Source organism: Phacochoerus africanus, chromosome 8 (assembly GCF_016906955.1).
Source record: "Phacochoerus africanus isolate WHEZ1 chromosome 8, ROS_Pafr_v1, whole genome shotgun sequence".
Taxonomy (NCBI): domain Eukaryota; kingdom Metazoa; phylum Chordata; class Mammalia; order Artiodactyla; family Suidae; genus Phacochoerus; species Phacochoerus africanus.
The window spans coordinates 108,001,628-108,027,192 of NC_062551.1; the positions used below are offsets into that span (position 1 = coordinate 108,001,628).

Here is a 25,565-nt window from a genome sequence, read left to right on the forward strand (position 1 = left end):
TCGGCAGGTTAACGCTCCGTGAGAGCTCTGGATGACACGCGACGAGGGCAACTTGAACCCACCTACATAGACCGGCATTTGGCAGTGCCGGAACTACTTGGGTAATTACCAATATTCAGATCTTGGCTTAGAAAAACCATTGCCCCACAGGGCCTTTTGCCCCCTCGAGAGGGGCGCAGTCCCCACAGAACCAAACACTCAGGCAGAACCTCCACAAACCTAGGGAGGAGAAGCCAGCTTGCCCTAACTACCCCACCACCACCCCCATACACACACTCCTCCTGTCTGGGTTCTCCTTGCCCTGCTTCCTGGATGCCCTTAATTCCTGCAGAAGAGGAGGCAGTGTCCTCCAGTAAGGGTTGGAGGGTCAGAAAACCAAAGACATTTCTCCCACTATTCTCCCTGGTCCAGAACCCCCCACAGCCACGTGGTCTTCAGGGAGGACAGTTTTATGCAGAATGTGATGCTGTGTCTTCTGGGAAGTGCTGAGCACTGGCCAGTGATAGCAGAGCCCCAGTTTTCATACTTCCTGTGTATTATTCACCCAACCACCCTTTTTTCTGGACCCTAGGCCATGCAGGTGAGGTGTGTTGCTCCAGAGAGGAAAAGGTGAAACATCTAAGGGACAGAGAAGGATTTGACAGAAATAAAAATAGAAAATCTTTCTCCTGTAGAAAGTGAGACAGGCTGGGACCTGGGACCCTTTACTGCAGTGACTGCACCTGGACAAACGTCTGGAGCAACAGAATACAAAGAGACGAAGGGACTAAAAATAATTGCAGACATGCACAGTTAGGAAAATTATGAACAGTTAAGACACAGAAAGGCCAAGCCCAACTGCCACTTTTGAGGTGCTGGGAGAAAAATCGGGGTACTGTTCATGACCCCTGCACACAGCACCACTAAGGGGGTAGGCAGACCGCTTAAGCCACTCCTCAGGCGGGACCCACCAATCTGCCCCCACCCGCACCCAATTTAAGAAGCCACTCTGCCCACCCCTCAGGGACTGAGCAAGGGCATCTCTTTTTTGTTTTCACTCCCTCCTGCCCCAGCATGAGGTCCAATAAAGCCTTGTCTGAAGTTCTTGTCTAGCCTCTTATCAGTTTCTATTGATTAGAGAGTTCAAGAACCCAGGTGGGGAGTTCCCATCATGGCGCAGTGGTTAACGAATCCGACTAGGAACCATGAGGTTTTGGGTTTGATCCCTGGCCTTGCTCAGTGGGTTAAGGATCCGGTGTGGTTGTGAGCTGTGGTGTAGGTCACAGACACAGCTCGGATCCTGCCTTGCTGTGACTCTGGCGTAGGCCGGCAGCTACAGCTCTGATTAGACCCCCTAGCCTGGGAACCTCCATATGCTGCTGGTGCGTCCCTAAAACAGACAGAAAAAAACCAAAAACCAAAAAAAGAACCCAGGTGGATAATGGAGGGAGGCACTAAAGAGGGAGTGGAGGAGGTGGGGATCATGAGTGTCTTTGTTTTCCTGCCTTGTTGGGTGGAATCTGGGTTGAGTAAGCTAGACTGCCAGAACCAGATCAATTATGGTGAATTCCAGAGGGGAAAGACTTTCTCTTTCGTTCTTGGGATGAAACCCAGGAATGCTGCAAGCCCCTTATTGACAGAAGAGAAATAGCCATGGGAGTCATATGGGCCAATGTGGGACATGCCCCCAATACCCCCAGGTCCACTTCCACCCAGGAGCCCCCCCCCCCACCCCCCGCCCCGCCTGTAGGAGATCAGAAGTGCTGGGTAAACAGCAGCCTGGGATAAGCCTGGGATGGGGAGATAAAGCCACAAAACATCAGGAACACTGACGATGGCAGGGCTGGCATCGGGTGGACAAGCTGTGCTTTCAAGGTACCTGTGTAGGATGCTCAGGGACCTGAGAGGCTGACAAGCCAGCGCAGGGAGCAGACACGAGCAACCCATCTCCACCCCAAGGCCAAGGTAATAGTCTGGCCTCCGAGAACGTAGGTCACTTGGAGAGAAGGGCAGGAGGATGGAGAATCCAGACCTAACTGAGGTAATTAAGGTTATCAGGCCCAAGGAGACTGCCTTAGTCAGATAGGACTGAAATACTCATCAGTGGAATGTGGACTAAAGAGCAAGGTGATTCAGTTACAGAATCTGGTTTCACTTGATCTTGGAGGATATGATTTCAGCTCCAGTGTGTCCCCTGCAGCAGGCACAGGGTCATTGCCCACTGCTGTCCTGGCAAAGGGACAGAGGATGAAGACCTTTGAGCAAGGTGGCGGATGATGGCAGATCAGGAGTCTAGAAGGACTCCTGGAGGGGCTGAGGGGAGGATTTGGTACTGCTGTGTCTTGGGAGAGGTATGGGGGGCGAGGAGCTGGAACAAAGGATGGATGAAGGCTGGACACCTTGACCTACTTTACGCTCTTACAAGGGCCTCTTAGACATAGGCCTGAATCCGAATGTCCTTTATCATCAGCAATATAAATAATACCTCCACCTGTACTTTGAACTTACAAAGCACTTCTACATTCATTGTTTAATTTGATTCTCCCAATTCAGGACATAACCAATCATTCATTCATTCAAACACCCAACAGTTATTAAGCATCTTCTAAGTCTTGGGGAGAGTGCTAAAAACAAGACACGGTTTCTGTTCTCAAAGGAATGCTGTCTAGTGGAGAAGAGATGTGGACATTTTAGTACAATTGTGGTATCACAATACAGACAAAAATGCCCATGATGAACCAGGAGAGGGACCTTCTTACCACCTGGAGGCTACAGGGTCAGCTTCAAAGATGGGTGGGATCTGAGCTGGGTCTCAAGGGAGGAGCAGGATTTTGCCAGGAGTGAGAGGAGGGAAGGGCCTTCCATGGAGAAGGAAGAACATTTCCGGTCACAGTGGTGTGTACAGGGGTGGCTGGCTCAAGCAAGGTGGGAAACCCAGCTGGCTGCAGCCCACGGGGTGCGTATGGGACCCCAGAAGCCAGGAGAGGCTAGTCTGGGCTCCACAGCCCTTTTCAGAGCTCAGGTACCAATGCATTTTCTTTCCTCTCCCACTCACTCTGGGTTCATTTGTTCTTTGTCAATATCACCACCAGAGGGCAGGCAAGGAAAGGCAGCCCCAGACTGTTCCCTGTGATTTCCAAGAGTTTGGCTGTTTTTAGTGAAATTCTACTAATTGACACTGATGTGTGGAAAAGTGCTGAGAGGTGCTATATTGGGAGCTATGTTATTATTTTAACACTAACGCTAACACTCAAATATTATCACCTTCACTGCAATAGTCATAGCAGAAGGAAAAAGAAGTCACCACGTCCTGGTTATAAGAACTTAGGTAAATCCCTCTTCGCCTCAGTGGCCCCTTCTGCAAAAATATCAGCCTCACAGAGAAACACGTGAAGGAGAAAACAGACAGAAATGCGCTGAACACAAGGACTGGCTGACAGATGCTTAGAACATGATAATTGAATCTGAATATTATTTATCATGAAAGACAGGAAGTAACAAACTGTACTTTTGTTTACAACGCATTTCATATGGTTTACTTAATTTGATTTTCCCAGTTACCCTGTAAGATAACTGACTGAGCAGGCAGCAGGAATGATTAGAACAATGAGATTTGGGGGAAACCTGTGTATTTCATTACTGGTGCTTACTTCTCCAAAGCAGATTTTTTTTTTTTTTTTTTTGGTTTAGGGCTACACCCGAGGCATATGGAAGTTCCCAGGCTAGGGTTCAAATTGGAGCTACAGCTGCCGGCCTACACCGCAGCCACAGCAATGCCAGATCTGACCTGAATCTGCGACCTACACCATAGCTCATGGCAACACAGGATCCTTAACCCACTGAGCAAGGCCATAACTGCATCCTCACAAATACTAGTTGGTTTAGTAAGCCACTGAGCCAAGACGGAGAACTCCAAAGTTCTTTTTTTTTTTTTTGCATTTCTTGGGCCACTCCCCGAGGCATATGGAGGTTCCCAGACTAGGGGTCTAATCGGAGCTATAGCCACCGGCCTACGCCACAGCCACAGCAACTCAGGATCTGAGCCAAGTCTGTGACCCACACGACAGCTCACGGCAACGCCGAATCCTTAACCCACTGAGAGGCCAGGGATTGAACCCGCAATCTCATGGTTCCTAGTCGGATTTGTTAACCACTGAGCCACAACGGGAACTCCCAAAGTTCATTTTTGAACCCAGCAAGTTGAATGTGAATTAGAGCATTATCATCAGATCAAATTATTTATCAGTTGATTATCTAAAAGAGAGGTTTTCTTCTTCTGTACACCTCAATTCCTCTTTTCTCATACTTTTTCCTTCTATTATAATAGAATCTTCACTGTGAGGACGATTTCATAATAAAAATGATGGAAATAAAGTCAATTTAACTCCTTTATTGTAGAGAGAAGTGGAGTAGGCAAAAAACTGAAAATGTTTTAAAATACTTCCTGACAAAATTATATACTTTTAAAGTAAATAAAATCAAAGAAATCATCACGAAATAGAAGTTACAGCCTCAATAGCACTTTTTTTTTTTTTTAAAGCAACAGAACATTTAATTTGAGTAAGATGGGATTCAGAGGGATTTTGATAGCTGTCATTTACTATTTATGTCTATACCAAGCAGAAATGGGTTTAGACTTATTTTGCATACCAAGTGATTCACTGGCTGAATGTAGGAAAGAAATGATAATGAGGGTTTGTTAAAGACTAAATATGCTAATGAGGTAGTGAGTTCCCCAAGCCTGGAGGGTTTCCACAGTGGCTGATGGCCAAACAGCAGGATTGACAAAGGCTTCTAGTACCTGATGGCTGGTTAAATAGGGGACTTTTCCTTCCAGCTGTTATTCCCTCATTTCATCTGGATGATATTTTCCAGTACCCTCTAATATATTTTTATAGTGTGGTCACAGCAAGAGATGAAGTACATGATGTAACTTGTATTAGAGACTATATTTTCTTTTCTTTTCTTGCTTGTTTTTGAGGGCCACGCCCGCAGCATATGGGGGTTCCCAGGCTGGGGGTCGAATCGGAGCTGCAGCTGTCGGCCTACACCACAGCCACAGCAACGGGGGATCTGGGCCGTGTCTTCAACCTACACCACAGCTCATGGCAACGCCAAGATCCTTAACCCATTGCGTGAGGCCAGGGATCGAATCTGCAACCTCATGGTTACCAGCTGGATTCGTTTCCACTGTGCCACAACAGCAACTCCAGAGAGACTAAATTTTCTTTGGCCTCACTTGGGCTCCTAAGGATGATTTAGAAAAAAAGAATGAAAACCATAAAACCACTCTCTTCCATGACAATGAGTATATTAAGTGGCACCAGGCCTGCTTCTACTGCCTTCCAGAATCTCACTTAGGCTACTTCACCTGCAGGCTCAAGCCAGACAACAACTGCTGGGGACCAATTCTATTCTAAGTTGGGGATTCAAGAGGTATGAAACCAAATCAGGAACAGAGGGGGTTCAATATGGAGACAACTTTGCTACCAGCCCTGGAGCCCTGACCTGGAGCCCATTTCTCATTACTGTGTTCATCTGCTCTGTGTCCTTGGCCCAGCAAATAAGTCTGTAAAGGATGTTACCAGATGCCTGAATTGCCCACTCAGGCCCACTCTCCCCACGATCAGACCAAGGATGGGCAGGCCAGCCAGTCCACTGCGGCCTGGGGGACAAGGACAAGCTGCAACCATGACATAACTACTCTAAGAGTTTGGGAGTCTGAACTGTACACTGGGGACCACATATAAGATAAGTAGGCAGAGGATGCTGATCAAAATAAAAAGGAGTTGAAAACAGAAAGAAAGACAAGAAGGAACTTTGAGATGAGACCATTTGGACTATGAGAGAAACAGAGCAGCCTTGAATTTGGATGGGTTTCCTATTCCAGGAAGGCCTGAATGGAACAGAAATCATAATGGTAACAGTGATATCTCACATTTATGAGGTGCCTAGGTACTGGCCACTACATGAAGAGTTTTGCAGGGATTCTTTTTTTTCTTCTTAGGGCCACACCTGTGCATACGGAAGTTCCCAGGCTAGGGGTCGAATAGAAGCTACGCATGCCAGCCCACACCACAGCCACAGCAGTGCAGGATCTGAGCCACATCTACAACTTACATCGCAGCTCACAGCAACGCTGGATCTGTAACCCACTGAGTGAGGTCAGGGACTGAAGCCACATCCTTATAGACACTGTATTGGGTTCTTTTTCTTTGTCTTTTTGTTGTTGTTGTTGTTCTTGTTGTTGCTATTTCTTGGGCCGCTGCTGCGGCATATGGAGGTTCCCAGGCTAGGGGTTGAATCGGAGCTGTAGCCACCGGCCTACGCCAGAGCCACAGCAACGCGGGATCCGAGCCGCGTCTGCAACCTACACCACAGCTCATGGCAACGCCGGATCATTAACCCACTGAGCAAGGGCAGGGACCGAACCCCCAACCTCATGGTTCCTAGTCGGATTTGTTAACCACTGCGCCACGACGGGAACTCCTGTATTGGGTTCCTAACCCGATGAGCTAGGGGAACTTCCTAGAAACTTTTAATTAGGCTTTCTTAAAAAAAAACCAAAAAAACCTATTCATAACGTGTGACAAAGTCAGTGGGATTGGTATCACTTTTGCTGTATTTCTGACATGTCTTGTTTTCTTGGAATGGAATTAAATATGCAGTTTACTCTTTTAGAGAAGACATAACGTGGACCACTCTGACCTGACTAGATAACCTATACGCTTATGGAAGGCAATAAAAAGATTATGGTTTGAAGGTACAAAGGGGTTAGTGTAGTCTATGAAAGGAAAGAAGTCTCATCATATCACCCTTCCCCCCGCAAAGCAATTCTTATAAAATACCCCTTCCTAAATAACAATCTTTTCAGAGCTGGGCTCTCACAATTCTAAACAGTTGCATTAGATGCAGTCTTTGGAAAGGCATGTCACTTGCTCCTTGACCCAAGGGCGGGGTCCTCCTGTTCCCATACCAGGTCATCCATTTGACCAGGTTATTCTCACTCTGGAGGAATGAGAAACAGCTGGGGTGTGTGGCGGCTACCACTGCACTGCTGGTTTACTCTTTAACTTCTTGAATTTACCGTGGAAGTTCCCAAGCCAGGGATCCAACCCTCCTCACAGCAGTGACCAGAGGTGCTACAATGACAACACTGGCTCTTTAATTCACTACAAGAGAACCCCTCGATTTAGGTTTAATGGACCTGATCCAGGCAACATTTGAAATATTATCTGTTATGTCAAGCTGGGGTGTGTTTTTTTTTTTTTTTTTTACAAACAATACTTTAGACATACAAATAAAACAATTTATTTTACAAACAGATTTTTCAAAGTGCCAGATGTACAGAGAGAGAGAGATTTGATCATCTTGGTAATTGCTCATTTCTAAATTCAGTGGTACCCTCACTAATAGCCTCCCAATCAAACTACACAATCTAAAAATAACATTCTTTTCATTAACTTTGATAAAATGAAGCCTCTGATTCAGAATCAATCAGTAATTTCAAAATAAGAAGGACCAACAAGAAAAATCTCTAAATATCACCACTGGCAGATATGGAAGTGCTACTTTTTCTAAAAGCTTCCTTTCCCAGGAGTATTCCTGGGGCCCTCCAAACCTAAGAATATCTTTAAAATTCTAAAAATGTGATCTTACTTTCATGCCAGCGTCTGGCACATGGCAAGCGCTCATGAAATGCAGATTGAACACTGAATAAAACAATCATCAGCAATTTGGGATCTTGAAGGTATTATCGGATCATTCTGTCCAGTCTTCTAATTTTCAGATGAAAGAAGAGAGATCCAGAGAGGTGGAGTTACTTATTCAAAACCACACAGCTAGTTACTGGAACCAGAACCAACACAGCTAAGGGCTACCAAGGCACTGCTGGTTTACTCTTTAACGTCTTGGATTTAATGTGCAAGTTCCCGAGCCATGGTGGCCACTAGAGATGGATCTAGAATTCAGGATTCCTGACCTCAAATCCACTCTACCCAAAGGTTCTTTCTTTTCTCAGGTTCCTTATGCACTTGGATGTCTACAGGCTGAAGAAGCCTGTGGCCAAGAGCTCAGACTGCCTTAAAGTTCCTGTGGCTACTCACTCACAGGAGCACACAGGCCTTCTCTGATCATACCATGTTACATTGGCAATCTGCCTGCCTGTCATCTACTGGTAAGTTATCAGCTTGACTTTTCCCTAGAAAACTACATTTAAAATAATGTTACCTTAATCTGAAATGTTTTGTTAAAAACTAATGAGTGCTGGGAGTTCCCGTTGTGGCTCAGTGGAAACGCATCTGACTAGCAACCATGAGCATGCAGGTTTGATCCCTGGCCTCGCTCAGTGGGTTAAGGATCCGGCGTTGCCATGAGCTGTGCTGAGGGTTGCAGATGCAGCTTGGATCCCAGGTTGCTGTAACTGTGGTGTAGGCCAGTGGCTACAGCTCCGATTCGACCCCTAGCCTGGGAATCTCCATATGCTATGGGTGTGGCCCTAAAAAGACAAGAACAAGGACAAAAACAAAACTAATTAGTGGAGAAATAGTTCCTACATAAGTGAAGCTAATTCTAATGCTTTACATTTGGACGGTTCTTTGCCATTTATAAATGTGGCCTGCATCACCTTGTAGTTCTGTTCCTTTAAGTATCAGTTAATTGATTTGCCAGATAAAACCTTGCTTATGGTAAATGAAGTCTCAATAGTGTTTAATTGTGAGAGATAAAGGGGCAGAACCCCCCTATGATTCCAACCACACGGCTCCTCTCCAGCACAGCATAAGAAGTGGTGGATAGAGATAAGGCAGCATATCAGCAGAGGGATTGGGTGGGGCAAGGTGACCTCACTCACCTCTGTTTACCTATGTCGCAGGTGAACTTACTCTCCTGACCTCAGTGCAGCCATCCTTTATTTGAATAGGAGGTGACAGAGTATGTACTTGACCTCAGACACCAAACACTGAGTTAAAAAAGTACTGAATGGTGACGTCAGCCTGATTTCATAGGCTCTCGGGTGGACCCAGAGCAAAGAACAGGAGAAACCCTAATCCAAGACGAACTCTCATCCAGACGCAAAAGGGTTTTAAGACACCCACAGCTGATGGGTTATCTCAGGCAGGGGCTGCTGCAGGATGATGGGTCCTCCCCACCCATCTCTGCACGCACACGCGCAAGCATTACCTGCCTGGGCTGGTTGACTTTTGCTCCTGAAGACAACAATAGCCGAATCACATCCAAGTAACCCCCCTGGGCAGCTAAGAAGAGGGCAGTGGCTCCATCCTGACAGAGAATAAGTTGAAAAGGTTAACTAGTCATCTTTCACATTTACTTTAAAAGAAAGTTGATTTAAAAATAATACACTCGGGAGTTCCTGTTGTGGGGCAGTGGAAAGGAATCCGACTAGTATCCATGAGGTTTCGGGTTCGACCCCTGGCCTTGCTTAGTGGATTAAGGATCCGGTGTTGCCGTGACCTGTGGTGTAGGTCACAGACGCAGCTCGGATCCCACGTTGCTGTGACTGTGGTGTAGGCTGGCAGCTGTGGCTCCTATTCAACCCCTAGCCTGGGAACTTTCATGTGCCTTAGGTGTGGCCCTAAAAAGCAAAAATAAATAAATAAAAAAAATTAAAAATAATACATCCAAGGACAGGAAAAATGAACACAACATTGTAAATCAACTATACGTCAATAAAATTTTTTAAAATGAAAAAAAACCCCCAGATTTAAAACAATTTTCCATTTCCACCCCCTCCCCCCACTTTTTTCACATGCTAGTTAGTGTTTTATTCTTTGAAGAATTATTCTAAAACATCACACTACATCAGGCTGAAAGGTAATGTTTAAAATAGAGATTTGTATAAGGATGAGCTACAACCTATGTAATGTCTGTTCACTCAACAAAATCTTTGTCACAGAGCTTATGACACAGCTAGTTGGATAGTTTAGGTTTTCCAAATAGCCAGTCATCATTTTCCTTGTGTCTGCATAGATTTCTCATTAGCTGCCTTCTGCTTTTGTTGCCATGATCTCAGAGTTCACCCTGTTTTTCTTCAATTAAAAAATGTATATATTCAATACAATTTCATTGCAATCCTTTTGTCATTAAGAGCTGTGTTTGTTAACAAAAACAAAATAAAGTCTGTTAATAAAAACCAAGTCTCCCAAATCCATTTTGTGTGCTTTGATGAACAGGGAATGAAAAGTGTCCTTTTTTATCTTTTTACTTTTTAAAATGATAGTTGACTTACAATGTTATGCCAATTTCTGCTATACAGCAAAGTGACTCAGTTATACACATACATGCATTGAAAAGTGTCCTTTTAATGACATCTTCTCTACTCTTTTCTCTTGTGCGCTTGCTTTTCCACATTCTCCCAACATGTAGTTTCTCTAAGCTTTAAAACACAAGATACTTGCAGAATGCTTGGCCTGGTAAGAATGTCCATGAACTCTCTCCATGCCAGCCCAGCAGACTCCAACCATACCTATACACACAACTCAGCAATCCTGCATGCAAGCCCAAAGCAAGAGCTTGTTTCCAATTTTCTTTAGTTTTCTCATTTCTTTTTTTTCGGTCACACTCGAGGTATGTGTAGGTTCCTAGGCCAGGGACAGAACTGGTGCCACAGCTGCAGCTGTGCCATGGGTGCGGTAACACTGGATCCGTAACCGGCTGCGCCACAAGGGAACCTCCTCTAGGTTTCTTTTTAACTTCCTTTTGGTTTCTACATCTTCTGGGCATTTCTTTTTTTCTTGAAGATGTGTCATTAATTTCAGCAAGTACATTAGTCAGCTGGGAGCTGCCTACCCAACCCTCCCCAAGGTGAGGACAGCACTCCCAGGACACCGTGAGCCTCATTACTTTAGGACCAGAGTGCAGAACCCAAGCACATCTAATGGGAAACACCTAGTTAACACAGCTAATTAGCACCCCTCCCATAGGTGTAGTTAACCACATGCTCAGGGCACCTTCCCTGCAAGTCCAACCAGGCAGAGGGTGCTGGATTTCCAGTGGGTGTCAGCTGAGTTGCCAGACACCCGTGAAGGCAGTCATTAAAATATTTACTCAGCCTGTACAGATTTTTAAGCAGTTTTTTTTTTTTTTTCTTTTTAGGGCCACTCCCATGGCATATGGAAGTTCCCAGGCTAGAGGTCAAATTGGAGCCACAGTGGCCAGCCTGCACCACCAGCGAGAGCATTGTGCGCTCTGAGCCATGTCTGTGACCTACACCACAGCTCATAGCAATGCTGGATCATAGCAATGCTGTGACCTACACCACAGCTCATAGCAATGCTGGATCCTACTGAACAGAGCCAGGGTTCGAACCTGCATCCTCATGGATGCTAGTTGGGTTCATTACTGCTGAGCCACAACTGGAACTCCTAAGCAGATGTTTGATACGGGGATATGATTTTCAGTTGTGTTGCTACAGGAAGTCTTCCAGACCCTTAGCAGCTGCTAGCTCTTGGGAATTTTCCAAAACAGATCTCTACGCTTGTTTTTTGTGTGTGTGTGTGTGTTTTTGTTTGTTTTTGTTTTTTTTTTTTACTGTGGATTACAAATGTCTGTTCCTAGAAGTTTTCAGGTACCACTGACACCTTCCCCTTCCCCTGCCCCACATTTCAGTTGTTGTTAAAGGAAACACTTATAGTTGGACTGTTCAGATAAGGGTAAGAAGTGTTAACATAAAATGGAAATTCTGGTCACCTTACAACAGGGGAGTTTATCACGGGAATGGGCTCTCCCCAAACTCTATGTTTTCATACTCAGTGAGACTAGTGGAAGGATATTATCTAACAGTACAAATTCTATACCCACAGTCAATCTGGATTACTGACTATTGGTGGTAATGCTATGAAAGTCACCATTCATTTTCCTTTTCCAAAGACTGGGGCTCCTCCTATTCAACCTGCACAGACATATACTCATACACACTCTCAGATATCCTGCACCACCCTGCTGAAGAAATACAGAGCTGGAGACCTGTGTTTCTTTGACATGGGCACATGTTAGAAGCACCTGCTGCCCATACTGTGCCTTAGCTTGTCTGGGGTGGGCCCAGGAAGCAGAACTGTCTTAAGCTCCCTAGGTAGTTCGAATGGGCAGCCAGAGTTGAGACTCACTCCTTCAGACCATTGTCAACTAGTCCAGGCATCAACCTAGGAATGCTCAGGTTCAAAGACTGTTATAGATTTTGAAATGCAAAGGGTAAGGCTAGATCCTATGTACCTCACAGAGGTCTGTTATTTGTCAGACGTATTTGTGTAAACTTTGGAAAGGGTGTGACCACGGAAAAATAAATAAAATAAAAGAGTGCTTGGGTAATGCGCTGATTTTCAATTAGCTGCAAACAGACTCACCCTGGCAGTGGCTGCCTTTCAAGGTCAATGGTGTGCATGTATTTCACAGGTTTTTATCCACCTGTCTTCACTTCTCTTTGAAAAAACTTAATTTGTCCTTTTTTGCTCTCTTCCTTCCAAATAACTCTACAACAGGATGATTTCTCTTGGATTTTCAGCAAGTCCATACACTAGGCTTATCACATACAGTAAGTATGTATCATGTGATTTTTGAAGCTAACTGCATAAATATCCAGATGTGCAAGAGATTTAAAAGGGCAGAGCAAAGATGGGTAAATAAGATGATGCGGTTTCTACATAGAAAAAGCTCATCCGGTTAACTACGTCTTTCTCCCCTTGCTGTCTCAGATGCCACTTCTGGCTTTGGATCGCAGCGCTGTGTGCATCGAGTGTCCCCCTAAAGCCCCTGTGAAACACACTCACATAAAGTTGGTCATGGATGTTGGCTCCGTGCTTCAGCAAGGTCTCCACCACCTGCATGTGCCCATACTGACTGGCGGCCAACAGGGCAGTGCCCCCATCCTGTGGTTATGCAAGGGATAAACGCATTAGAACAGTGCAGGCACAAATCTTACCAAGCAGGTGCTCCTCACATAGTGAGAACTTTGGAAAGGAATTTCCCAAACATAATAACAAACTCACGTTTCCCCTTGTATCTCTTTTACTTTTTCTTTACAATCATGACAGAGTTCACATTTTTTTTTCTTTTTTCTTTTTAGGGCTCCACCTGCACCACATGGAGGTTCCCAGGCTAGGGGTTGAATCGGAGCTGCAGCTGGCAGCCTACACCACAGCCACAGGAACACTGGGTCTCAGCCACATCTGCAACCTACACCAGAGCCCATGGCAATGCCAGATCCTTAACCCACTGAGCGACATCAGGGATCGAACCCATGTCCTCATGGATGCTAGTCAGATTTGTTTCCGCTGAGCCATGACGGGAACTACCAGAGTTCATCTTAAGAGGTGCATTATGTTGTATACTCGGGTGACTTGTTTGAGATAGAGTATAGCTATTTAACTAAGTTATTATGATTAATTCAGAAATTTTCCAAGTCAAGTGCAGAATCACCTATTTGCCTCTCAATAGAAGAAACAAAGAACAGAAAGCCTGGGGAGTTCCCATTGTGGCTCAGCAGCAATAAACCTGACTGGTAACCATGAAGATGTGGGTTTGATCTCTGGCCCTGCACAGCGGGTTAAGGATCTGGCGTTGCCATGAGCTGTGGTATAGGTCACAGATCTGGTGTTGCTGTGGCTGGCATCTGCAGCTCTGACTTGACCACTAGCCGGGGAACTTCCATATGCTGCAGGTGCGGCCATTAAAAAAAAGGAACAGAAAGTCTGTACCAATCAATTGTGTCTTGGAATCATCGGAACTGTCTCTGTGATTTCTGGCCAGAGACCCAAATAGTGAATGTTGGCTTCTCCCTGTGGTTTCACCCAGTTGTCGGGCTCTGCGATAAAGGTGTTTTTAAGGAGTAACACTCCAGGGTCCCTGCCTTCACAGGATAGGATCTGTATGCGTTAAAGACGGTAACTCCAGCATATTCTGCATACTTCTCACCCTCCTACTTTGCATTTTCCTTTGAACATGTGCCAGTCTGTCCAGATCTCTTTAAAAACATGGGCCTAGAATTCAACCGAGCACTAGAAAGCAGATGCGGTCTGCTGTGCAATGGGACTTTCCTTAGTTCCATCTACTCTACTTTGATCTCTGCAGCCTAAATTAGAATTAGCTTTTATGCAACCACACCATGCTACTGACTCACTGAGTTTGTGGTCAATTGAAACCCTTAATGGTTTTCCTCAGGTGCCAGGCTGAGGTATTCTCCTTTTCTATCTAGGACTGCTGTGTTGTCTGTTTGGCTCTGTGAATTGGTATGTGGACTTTTGAGCTAATTATAAATAATACAAGAACATCGAATCTGGTTCTAAAATATGAATCATAAATATAAGATAGTGTGGTTTCTAAATTTGGGTCTAGAGTGTTTATTCAAAATGCCTTGGAGTTCCCATCATGGCTCAGTGGTTAACAAATCCGACTAGGAACCATGAGGTTGCGGGTTTGATCCCTGGCTTGCTCAGTGGGTTAAGGATCCAGCATTGCTGTGAGCTGTGGTGTTGGTCGCATAGGAGGCTCGGATCTGGCGTTGCTGTGGCTCTGGTGTAGGCCGGCAGCTACAGCTCCAATTCGACCCCTAGCCTGGGAACCTCCAAATGCCATGGGAGCAGCCCTAAAAAGACAAAGACAGAGACAAAAAAAAAAAAAAAAAGTCTACTCTCAGAACTCCACCTTCAGATTCAGTAGATCTATTTAGAGCAATGCCCACAAATAGGCTTTTGACCAGTCAGGTGATGTGACTATGAGATGCAGGTGGCAGGTGGGCCTCAGGTGGAGAAACCCTTCTATAAGGCTCCTGCATTCATGGCCAGGAAGATCCAGGGGATACACATGGCTGAGTAAGGCTTTGGCGAGGGACGGGCTGTATGGTGGGGAAGAGCTGCATTTTGAAGCATGGGACATGGAGCAGAAAGATTGGAGGGCTAAGGCCAGTGGGTGTAGGGGTGAGGGGGGGTAGGTGGGCATCAAGAAATTGTTAAACAGCAGAATGAGTACCAAGTTTTGTTGTGTCAATTTTCCCAGCTCTTTGCCTAATGGATTTAGAGAATAGAGAAAACATGATGATTGTCATAGAGGAGCTGACACCTTTTATTTGAAAAAACACATTTTTGGAAGCTCCTGCTGTGGCACAGTGGATTAAGAATCTGACTGCAGCAGCTGGGGTCACTGTACGGGTTTGATCTCTGGCCTGGCGCAGTGGGTTAAAAAGGATACAGCTTCTGGTATAGGTCACAGCTTCACTCTGATTCAATTCCTGGCCCAGGAACTTCCATATGCCATGGATGCAGCCATAAAAAAGCAAAACAAAACAAAAAAGACACATTTGGGGGAACATAGGTTTAATTACAATGACAACCGTTGTTGACACAAAAGTCAATTTTGATGACAGGATCACACTAAAATTCAAAGCCTCTGGACACTCTCTTCTTCCCATGGAAAACGCTCAGACACCTGCAGCTGACCTAATGGAAACATGCGGAACGGCTCACCCTGGGCCACGTTCCATGGATTTCTGGGACAGCACAAACAGGCTCATGTGCAAAGGCCAGCATTAACTTGCTAACCAAGAAAGATGAAGCAGCCACATGATCACATATAATCATTTTTTTTCCCTTCTCTTTTTTTTTTTTTTTGGCCACCCTGTGGTATAAGGAGATGCTGGGCCAGGGATCAGAGCTGAGCCTCAAACTGCAGCTACAGCAGTGCAGGATCCTTAACCTACTGTGCCAGGCTGGGGCTCGAACCCGGATCCGGACACTCCCAAGATGCTGCTGGTCCCAGTGCACCACAGCAAGAGCTCCCACAGGATCATTTTAACTTAGTTCAGAGTTGAATTTTTTTTTTTTTTTTTTGCTATTTTAGGGCCGCACCCGAGACATATGGAGGTTCCTAGGCCAGGGGTCGAATCAGAGCCGCAGCTACTGGCCTAAGCCACAGCCACAGCAACGTCAGATCTGAGCCAAGTCTGCAACATACACCACAGCTCATGGTAACGCCAGATCCTTAACCCACTGAGCAAGGCCAGGGATCCAACCCGAATCCTCATGGATCCTAATCAGGTTTGTTAACTGCTGAACCATGAAGGGAACCCCCAGAGTTGAATTTTAGGTGTGTATAACTTTATATTTTAATTGTAGTTGTATCACTTTTGTAATTAAAAAATATAAAATATATACACCCATATTTGGATTACTCTTTATTATATTCAGCATGTTTGGGGACAGGATCAGTCTGACAGTAGGTTTTAGGAAAGACAGAAATACTGACTGAAATTCATATCTATTCAGCATTTGAAAGAAAAAAAAACCATTGGAAACTCCCTTGATATCAAAATATCACATACAATGGATTAAGAAAACCTAAAAGTTTCCAACTAGGGCAGATTTTCAGGAATTTTTTTATGACCAGGCCAGAAATAAGTTTTCAATTATAAGAACACGATGGCAGTTCAAATTCTTCTACTACAAAAAATTACCATGAAAAGTCACATTGTGAACGAAAAATTGATCTTTCTGCAGGCTCAGTTTTCTTATCCATAGGTCAAATGTGAGGAATCAATGACTTCTTTAAAGGAAGACCCACGGTTCCTTGTTCAACTATATAAAATGTAATCACACACACACATAATTTTTTTTTTTTTTTGGTGTTTTGTCTTTTAGGGCGGCACTCATGGCATATGGAGTTCCCAGGCTAGGGGTCCAATTGGAGCCATAGCTGCTGGCCCACACCACAGCCATAGCAACGCAGGACCCAAGCTGCATCTGCGACCTACACCACAGCTCACAGCAACACTGGATCCTTAACCTACTGAGTGAGGCCAGGGATCGAACCTCATGGATACTAGTCGGGTTCATTAGCCACTGAGCCATGACGTAAACTCCATGTAATCATATGTTTTAGTGAGGATGTCTCAGAAAGTAAATTGCCGGCCAAACCCTCCTTAGAAATCTCTCAGATTCACTAGGATTAGCTTAATACTCCCAACAATTCCTACCATAGCACTGGGCTTAACTTTGAAGCACAAAAAAGCTTAGGAAAACAGGGGAAGTTACAAAGCTTTGGATCTGCTACTGCATCCATCCTGATAACAAGTTAGTGTTTTAAAAGTTATTGACATTTTAACAAGTGCTAAACTTGTTAAAGTTAGTGTCCCAGAGTAGAAAGCTATTAGTACAAGAAAGAATCTAAGTAGTCCTGCCCCCAAATTCTCCAATTATGATCCCAGAGTAACAACATCATGTTTTGAATTGAAATCCTGAGATTCCTAAACTATCATCAGTAAACCAAACCTACCTTCTTAGGCCTGAAAATTTTATAAAAAGCAAAGCAGAAATTCACACTACAGATAAAGAGAAATGAATACGTGCATGACTGTTGAAACTTTTCAAACAGGTATAAAATCAAGAAAGTTTTCTTACTTTGGTTCTAAATTCAGTGGATGCCCCAAATTCAAAGAGAAATCTCACGACGTCATTATGTCCTTGTTGGGCAGCAAAGAACAGGGCCGTTGTACCTGACTGGGAGAGAGAGAGGCTGGCTTTAAAAGACATTTGGGGAGTTTCCATCGTGGCTCAGTGGTTAACAAATCCGACTAGGAACCATGAGATTTCGGGTTCGATCCCTGGCCTCGCTCAGTGGGTTAAGGATCTGGCGTGGCCGTGAGCTATGTGGTGGGTTGCAGACGCGGCTCGGATCCCACATTGCTGTGGCTGTGGCACAGGCTGGTGGCTACAGCTCCGATTCGACCCCTAGCCTGGGAACCTCCATATGCAGCGGGAGCGGCCCCAGAAATGGCAAAAAAAAAAAAAAAAGAGAGAGAGAGAGAGACATAAAAGACATTTGGTTACATTACATTTGATTTATGCATTTGCAAACAAAACAGAACAATATCCTTGCACACAAACTTCTAGCCTAGGAAGGAGCTACATTTGAACTGACTGTACTCCTTGCTCAAGTTAAGGGACAAGATGAAAGGAAAACGTTATTCTTGCTGTAATGGGATGAATGGTGGACTCTCTCAAAGCTAGGTTCTTGTCCAACTTCCTGGAACTTGTAAATATTATCTTACATGGTAAAAGGTGGGATTAAGGAAAGGACTTTAAGAGGCAGTTCTTATCCTGATGGGCCCTAGATCCAATGACAGATGTCTCTGTAAGAGTGAGGCTGAGGGATATTTGACACAGAGAAGAGGAAGAGGCAATGAGACCACAGAAGCAGATTAGGGTGATGGGGCTACAAGTGGAGGAATGTAGACAGTGACCAAAGCGGGAAGAGGGGAAGAATGAAATCTCCCCGGATCCTCCAGAGGGGGTACAGCCCTGCTCACACCTGAAACTGTCTAGCCTCCAGAACGGAGAGTGTATACATTTCTGTTTTTATTTTTATTTTCATGCCTGCACCCGCATATGGAAGTTCCTAGGTCAGGGATTGAATCTGAGCCACAGCTATGACCTATGCCACAGCTGTGGCAACGCCAGATCCTTTAACCCACTATGCCAGACTGGGGATGGAACCTGAACCTCAGCAGCAACCTGAGCCACTGCAGTCAGCTCTTGAACCCACTGCACCAGGCGGGAACTCCACATTTCTCTTGCTTTAAGCCACCTAGTTTGTGGTAATTTGTTATAGCCATCATAGGACACTAACACGCTAGGTAAAATGTTTGGGAAGCACTGGGATTCATTCCTATAGGGAAGAACTCTGGTAAAGTTCTGGTTACAAATTTGAGTGCCTGGAGTAAGAAGCTACCAGCAGAAAGCAAGGATCTAAGTAATTCACGCATGTGAGCTCAAAGGAATTCTCAAAAGAGGACCTATGAACGAATAACAGTCTGATTCCAAATTTTAAACTTACTGAAGACTTATTGAAGATATTCAGAGATGAGTTTTAGTATCCTTTCTTCCCAGGCTCTTTTGGGTACCAAATTATTGTGTAATATGAGCAAAATCACCATACCATTCTGGGCAGTGTATATATTTCATATAAAGATGCTCTTCATGCCAATGCTTAGAGTGTGAGATGAAGCCAACACTATACTTTCCTAAGCACGGGGAAGAGAAATCTCTCTTTCCACAGCTTACCTGGGAGGGTTAAGGTGGAAGGTTCTTGCTCAGGTGTGGATACATTAATTACAAATATCCTACCTACAGCCATTTGAGCCGATTTCGGAACATACATACTATGAATCATTGTGCACATTAATGCAGCAATTTGCTGACAACAGGAACCAGACTCCAGTTTGGAGTCTGAATAAAGGTCTTAAGTTCATGTGCTTTACTCCTGAAACCCTGAGCTTCATGACAACTCCATGTGTGACTCCCATGCCTGGGAGTTTTTCAGTCAATACTGCTGGTTCTTGAGAGAGAGGGTCTTTCAGGACCATCACTTCCAGTTTGTCTTTCTTGCAAACTATGTTTGCCAAGCTAAGAAAACAATGGCAGGTACATTTTCCGGAGCAATACTCCGATCCTGCAAAGTGGACCACAAATGAACCAAGGAAGAAGGCTGCTCGAGGAAGAAGTCTCTCAAGGAAGAGTCAGTTCCACAGCACTGCCAGGCACTCTCTTTCAGCTTCCAAAACATTCGAGGTGAGGTCAGGGCCTCCCTCAGGCTGTTTTTCCAGGTCAGCCCGGCTCAGGGAATTTCAGGGATCACCGGGAATTTAACATGCTATTGTTATTTGTGCCACACAAGTGACCTCTAGGCCTGGCACACTTTGGCAAGCCCTCAAGGGCCATTGTGTTCAATGCACAATAATTTTCATCTCCAAGAACATCAGGTGAGCCGTTGGAACCAAACAGATAAACATAAAAGCCATAAAATGCATACACTGGCTGGAAATCAAGCAAATGTTTTGCTTCTTCTCCCAGCTTTTCTCCATTGTTCTTGAGAGAGTTTTGTGTATCTTGAACTAGCCCTTTGGGATACAGTTTTTGAGTGAGCAGCCTTGGGTCGTATTGTTTTCATTAATCTATCTTTTTTTTTTTTTAAGTTAAAATAAATAAAGCCTGTCAAGCAGAGAGGAAAAAGTAAAAGATTAGGGAAATTTTAAAGCAGAGGTGTAAATGGGCCAAACACTTTCCTTCTAGAAGAAAATTAGATGAAGTGAAAATGACCTCAAACAGTAATCCAGCATTGTGAAATTGCTCAGCAGACCCGTCTAGGAGAAGGCTGGGTGGATTAGCTGTACTCTATACTGCTCCTCTCAAAGCCCCGGCTTGCAGATCTGGGGATATAGAGAACCAGTCTCCAGATTCTTTGTTAAGGATCATTCATTCCCCCAAGGGCCACGGCCAAGGGGAAACCCAGTGGGAGATAGGAGGGACTTCTAGACACCTGTGAAACAAGAAGCCCTTATACTTGGTGCTGAATTTTCTGCACTTAGGGATCAGGGGTCTGGTCTGGAAGGAGGGTGTATTGCTTGATGAAAGTTTGGTGGATGAACTGTCCTTTCTGAAACAACTGCAGGGCAGGCTCGCAGAGAAGAGGGGATCACGGAAAACCAAGCGTTCCTGTCTGGTCTTCAGGATTCAGTGTTGCCGCGAGCTGTGGTGCAGGTTGCAGACAAAGCTCGGATCTGGCGTGGCTGTGGCTATGTCGTAGGCTGGCAGCTGCAGCTCTGATTCGACCCCTAGCCTGGGAACTTCCATTTGCCACAGGTGCAGCCCCCAAAGCAAAACCAAACCAACCAACAAAAGAATCCCCCCCAAAGCAAAACCACCTGGCCAGTCAGAGAAACCCTTTGAAAACACCGTTTGGTGAGGATGGTAGGGTAGGCCAGCCAGGGAACCTCACTAACAACAGGTGGATAATGCAATCCTTCTAAAAATATAACGTTGTCTATGAAAATCCTATAAACTATGGCATCTCATCCCAAAGGAAGAAGGAAGAACTGATTTAGGCTCTGGGTGAAACGTATGAGTGTTTAAGGGATGTAGCTGGAGGTCTGGTTACATCAGATGCAACACTGGCAGGAGAAGATTTGTTCACCTAAAGTAAAACCAACAGTCCCTTCCTGAGCCTAATTTAAACACCATTCGGTCTGCAATCTGGGCTTTAATGTCACACAGGAAAAAAGAAATGATTACAGTCGACCCTCTGTACCTGCAAGTTCTGTATTCAAGGATTCAACCTACCACAAATAGAAATAATAAGAAAGGAAAAATTCCAGAAAGTTTCAACTTGCCATGCACCAGCCAGAATTTACATAGTGTTTATGCTGTATTAGGTATTATAAGTAATAACCTAGAGATTTTTTTTTTTTTAGGGCCGCACCTGAGGCATAGGGTTCCCGGGCTAGGGGACGGATGAGAGCTGCAGCTGCCGGCCTACACCACAGCCAGAGCAACACCAAATCCAAGCTGTGTCTGTGACCTACACTGCAGTTTGTGGCAATGCTGGATCCTTTAACCTACCAAGAGAGGCCAGGGATCGAATCTGTATCCTCATGGATACTAGTCGGATGCTTCACCCACTGAGCCACAACAAGAACTCCCAGAGATGTTTAAAGTATATGGAAAGATATGTGCAGATGACATGCCAGTACTATGCCAGTTTATATAAGGGACTTGAGAAGCTGTAGATTTTGGTATCTGCGGAGGCTGGGGGTGGGGGCTGCTGGATTCAATCCCCCGAGGATGCAGAGGGACAACTGTATGCTAGTCCTGCTTAACATTCGCTACTGTGAAAGCTTCAAATTTCTGTCACCTGTGTGATTCTTGTTCCAGTGCAAAAGCTGGCCTACCTCTCTCTGGAGGTTGATGTCAGCTCCTTGCAGAACGAGCTCCTTCACACAATCTATGTGGCCGGCGTAGGAGGCAACCATGAGGAGCGTGGTGCCGTGCTGGATGGAGGAGAAACAGAAGAACCGTTAGGCCACCGGGACATCAGAGGCGTGGCGTCGAGGAGGGACTGCGGGACATCAGTCCCACCAGGCGGTGTCCAAGCCAAGGCCACGGTTTCCCACAGTAAATAAAAGAGTCTCATGAATTACCTCATCATGCAGACCAGACAGGAAAAAGCAAAGTGACAAACTGCTGAGGCTGGAATTTGCAATGTAAAAATTCACTTACTGCCATCACCCTCAGAAATGCAGGCCAAGTGAACCACAGTGACTGCATTTTGAGGCAGCAGCAATGTAATGGTCTCAATTTATGATGCTTAAATGATTCCTGAGCCAAGACACGTTATTAATGCAAAAAAGAAAAGAAAAGAAACAGGTTAAGCGGTACTAGTTGGTTTTCTGAATTTACAACTCTTTTTTTTTTTTTTTTTTTTTTTTTTTTTTACTTTTTAGGGCCGCACCCATGGCATACGGAGGTTCCCAGGCTAGGGGTCCAATCGGAGCTACAACTGCCAGCCTACACCACAGCCACAGCAACACCAGATCCAAGCCATGACTGTGACCTACACTACAGCTCATGGCAATGCTGGAACCTTAACCCACTGAGCGAGGCCAGGGATAGAACCCGAAACCTTATGGTTCCCGGTCTGATTCATTTCCGCTGCACCATGATGGGAAGTGCTGAGTTTACAATTCTTTATCTGTAAACTGGTGCAGGTAAAGAGGAAACAGGAGACTACAGGTGAGAGTCAGGAGCCCTGGGGCCCATGTCCACCTGTCATCAACCAGCCAAGTAACCTGGGGCACACGTCTTACAATTCCCCAGCCTCGTTTACTTCATCCTTAAAATGAGGAGTGGGATGAAGTGATTGCCAAGATCTCTGCCAGCTTTAAGATGCAAGGACTTGAGACTCACTAGTTGATATGGACCCTCTCAGGAGGACTTTGGTGGCTTAATTTACAGTTGTTTTCAAGGACTTGGAATGTAATCTGAACCGGGACCCTCTCTGTGTGTTCAGCAGCCTGCTTTTGTAAAGCAGATGACAAGAGAGAGACAGCTGGTTCCTCGTGAGGCAGGCTCACTAGGTAGGGGGCTAGTGACACTTAGAAGCCTCATGCTGTTTACATCTGTGGGATTTTGTAGGAAGGTGGTATCGTTGAGTGGTCACTGACAGTGTGATTCTGGGCTGGCTATCAGACCTTCAAAGGCTCATTTTCCTTATCTGTAAGATGCAAAACAATACATTTCTGCCTGATTAAATTAAATGAGAAAAAGCAGTAAGTCAGGCAATGTGCTTAGCATAGAGACTTCTTGTTTTAAACAAGCAGGAATAACTTATAAACATTTTGGGGCTGCACTCATGGCATGAAATTCCCAGGCCAGGGATCAAACCCATGCCACAGCAGTGACAACATCAGATCCTTAACCTGCTGAGCCACCAGAGAACTCCATATTTTTTAATCAAAAGACCTACTGGTTACCTAGCAATCAGAGAGAGATGGAGCATGAGCTCTTGAGGGGAAAGGACGTGGTGGGACAGGTGACTCTGATGGGGAAAGGGCACTGAGCCCGCCCAGGGTAGGGGGTCCAGGTGTGTGGGGCACTGTGTGACTTCCAGCTTCCCGGAAGGGAGGCCAGGGATCGAACCTGCATCCTCATGTTCCTAGTCATGTGGCTTGCTTCCTGGTCCCGGGAAGCTGGAAGTCAGGAGAAGGTCATGGGGGGTGTCTGAAAAGGGGTGACCTTAAGAAAAAGGAGTAGGGAGTTCCCTTAATGGCACAACAGAAAAGTAATCCAACTAGAATCCATGAGGATGCTGGTTCGATCCCTGGCCTTGCTCAGTGGGTTAAAGGATCCAGCATTGCCATGAGCTAGGTCATGGTCTAGGTTTCAGAGGTGGCTGTGGCTGTGCTGTAGGCCGGCAGCTGTAGCTCCGATTCAATCCCTAGCCTGGGAACCTCCATGTGCCGCAGATGCAGCCCTAAAAAAGTTAAAAAAAAAAAAAATGAAAGAAAATAGAGAAAAGGGAGTAAAGTGGTCATTAATATGGTCCATGGGTGAGGTCACTATGAAAACGAGCGTTCCCACTCCAGCTCTGTCCAGTGTGGCGCTGCTGCCCAGCAAGACCCAAGTAAGACAGGATGGCCAGTTCCCAGATGCCCAAGACCCCGTGTTTGTCTGGGTCCTGGCAAAGAAAAGATGTTAAATTCAAATTGGGATAATTGGAAGAAAGTTTAATAAAAGGTCTGTTTATCAGGCAGTGCTCTGGATGTAGGAAAATGACAAAGAACAGGGCTGGAAGTTGTAACAGCGGGGCTGCATGGCCATCCCAGGCCTGAAGGCGCAAGGGGCAAGCCCTGTCTCCCAGGATGGAGAGGATGAGGGCACTGCCACCAGACAGCACAAGGAACATCGGACTCCCCAACGTCCTTGTTCTCCACCCGCTGATTCCTGCCAACACTTCCAAGCTCTGCTGAAGGTCAGAGGGATGTGAGTCCCCCGGGCCAGGCCTTATTGTCCTGGCTCTGGGACACAAGAGCAGGCTGGAGAAAGTCACAAGTGGATCTGGAGGTGAAACCCAAGAGTCCCCCACCCACGCCCCAGGGGACAAAATGGAGCAAACACTGATACCTCACTTGGGCTGGTGGCTGATGTGACCTACCAAAGTTGTGCCATAAAAGCTGGAAATGGCATGCCCTGTTTCCAGGAAAACAATAAGGGTCCTGTGAAAACGTGTTTATTTAATCCCTAAAATCAAAACATCTCGTCTCTCTCTCCTCATCTGAGGTCCTCCTGGTCCCCAGGGATAGGACATCCTGCTGGGGACAGAGAAATCGCTGCCTCTGGCTGGGAGGGAAGGGCTCCAAGTGATACCTGCCAGGGGGCAGGGGGATTTACTTTTACTTTCCGTTCATCGCTGATTAGTGTCTCGATGTCTGCAAAGGTAATGAGGCCTCAGAGGCTGAGTGGACGCTTCCATCTCTCGGGAGAAAAAAAACGAGCTCCCATCTCCACGACAGCCCCCTCTGCTCTGAGTTTCCTCCACCTTTTCCCAAAAGCAGCTGGTCTGAATGCTTTGACTGCACACCCTTTCCTTCTTGGACGCTGACAATTCAGATTCCCAGTGAAGCATCTCTTCTCCTATTGTGGCCCCTCCTGCTTTATGCATATATTGGTTTCCTCGGTCTGCTCTGAAGTCCCTCAGGGTACGCTGGACTTTTTGCAAAGGACAGAGCAAGCCAACACACGAGAAAGGAACAAGCACCATGAAGGGAAGTGTATTCAGAAGAAGCTGGCGTGCCAGCAGGGGATGGTGTGCTTGTGGCATGCGTGTACCGAACAGGTGGTCCTTACACTGTCCCTGCAGTCCACGTCCACCCGGCCGCTGTTCAGCAACAGCCGCAGCAGAGTCAGGTTGCCCCTCCTGGCCGCCCAGAACGCCGCGTTGGCCAACGGGGTTTCCTTCTGCAGAAGCAAAACGAAACAGATCTTAAAACCGACCTCCGTTCCTGAGGCCACTTCTCTGCAAGGATGTCATACCACTCAAAAGGGCAACGTTCTAGATGTGCCTGGTCATTTAAAAGACTGCTCGACCCGCCAACAGGGAATTCCGTGTACTTTGTAATGGGATGCAGATGCATGAGCCATGGGGCTGTGATGAAGAGAGATGCTATCGATAAGGCGGCACCATTAAAAACCCTCTCTCCCACCCATGTCCTCACTTTCCTGCCTCTGTCTTTGTTCAGTTTCCTTTTTGCT

At 45.7% G+C, this 25,565-nt stretch overlaps 1 protein-coding gene across 2 annotated transcripts in view; it reads right to left on the bottom strand.

Moving 5' to 3' along the window:
• ANKRD29 (ankyrin repeat domain 29) overlaps positions 1 to 25,565 on the bottom strand; it is a 56,407-nt gene that overhangs the window by 17,895 nt on the left and 12,947 nt on the right. For both annotated transcript variants that reach the window (XM_047793934.1, XM_047793933.1), the window contains exons 2-6: positions 25,161 to 25,271; positions 21,707 to 21,805; positions 17,382 to 17,480; positions 12,762 to 12,860; positions 9,160 to 9,258 (exon numbers count right to left, since the gene is read on the bottom strand). In XM_047793934.1, the coding sequence (XP_047649890.1) occupies positions 9,160 to 9,258; positions 12,762 to 12,860; positions 17,382 to 17,480; positions 21,707 to 21,805; positions 25,161 to 25,271 (507 nt within the window). The remainder of the gene's footprint in view (positions 1 to 9,159; positions 9,259 to 12,761; positions 12,861 to 17,381; positions 17,481 to 21,706; positions 21,806 to 25,160; positions 25,272 to 25,565) is intronic.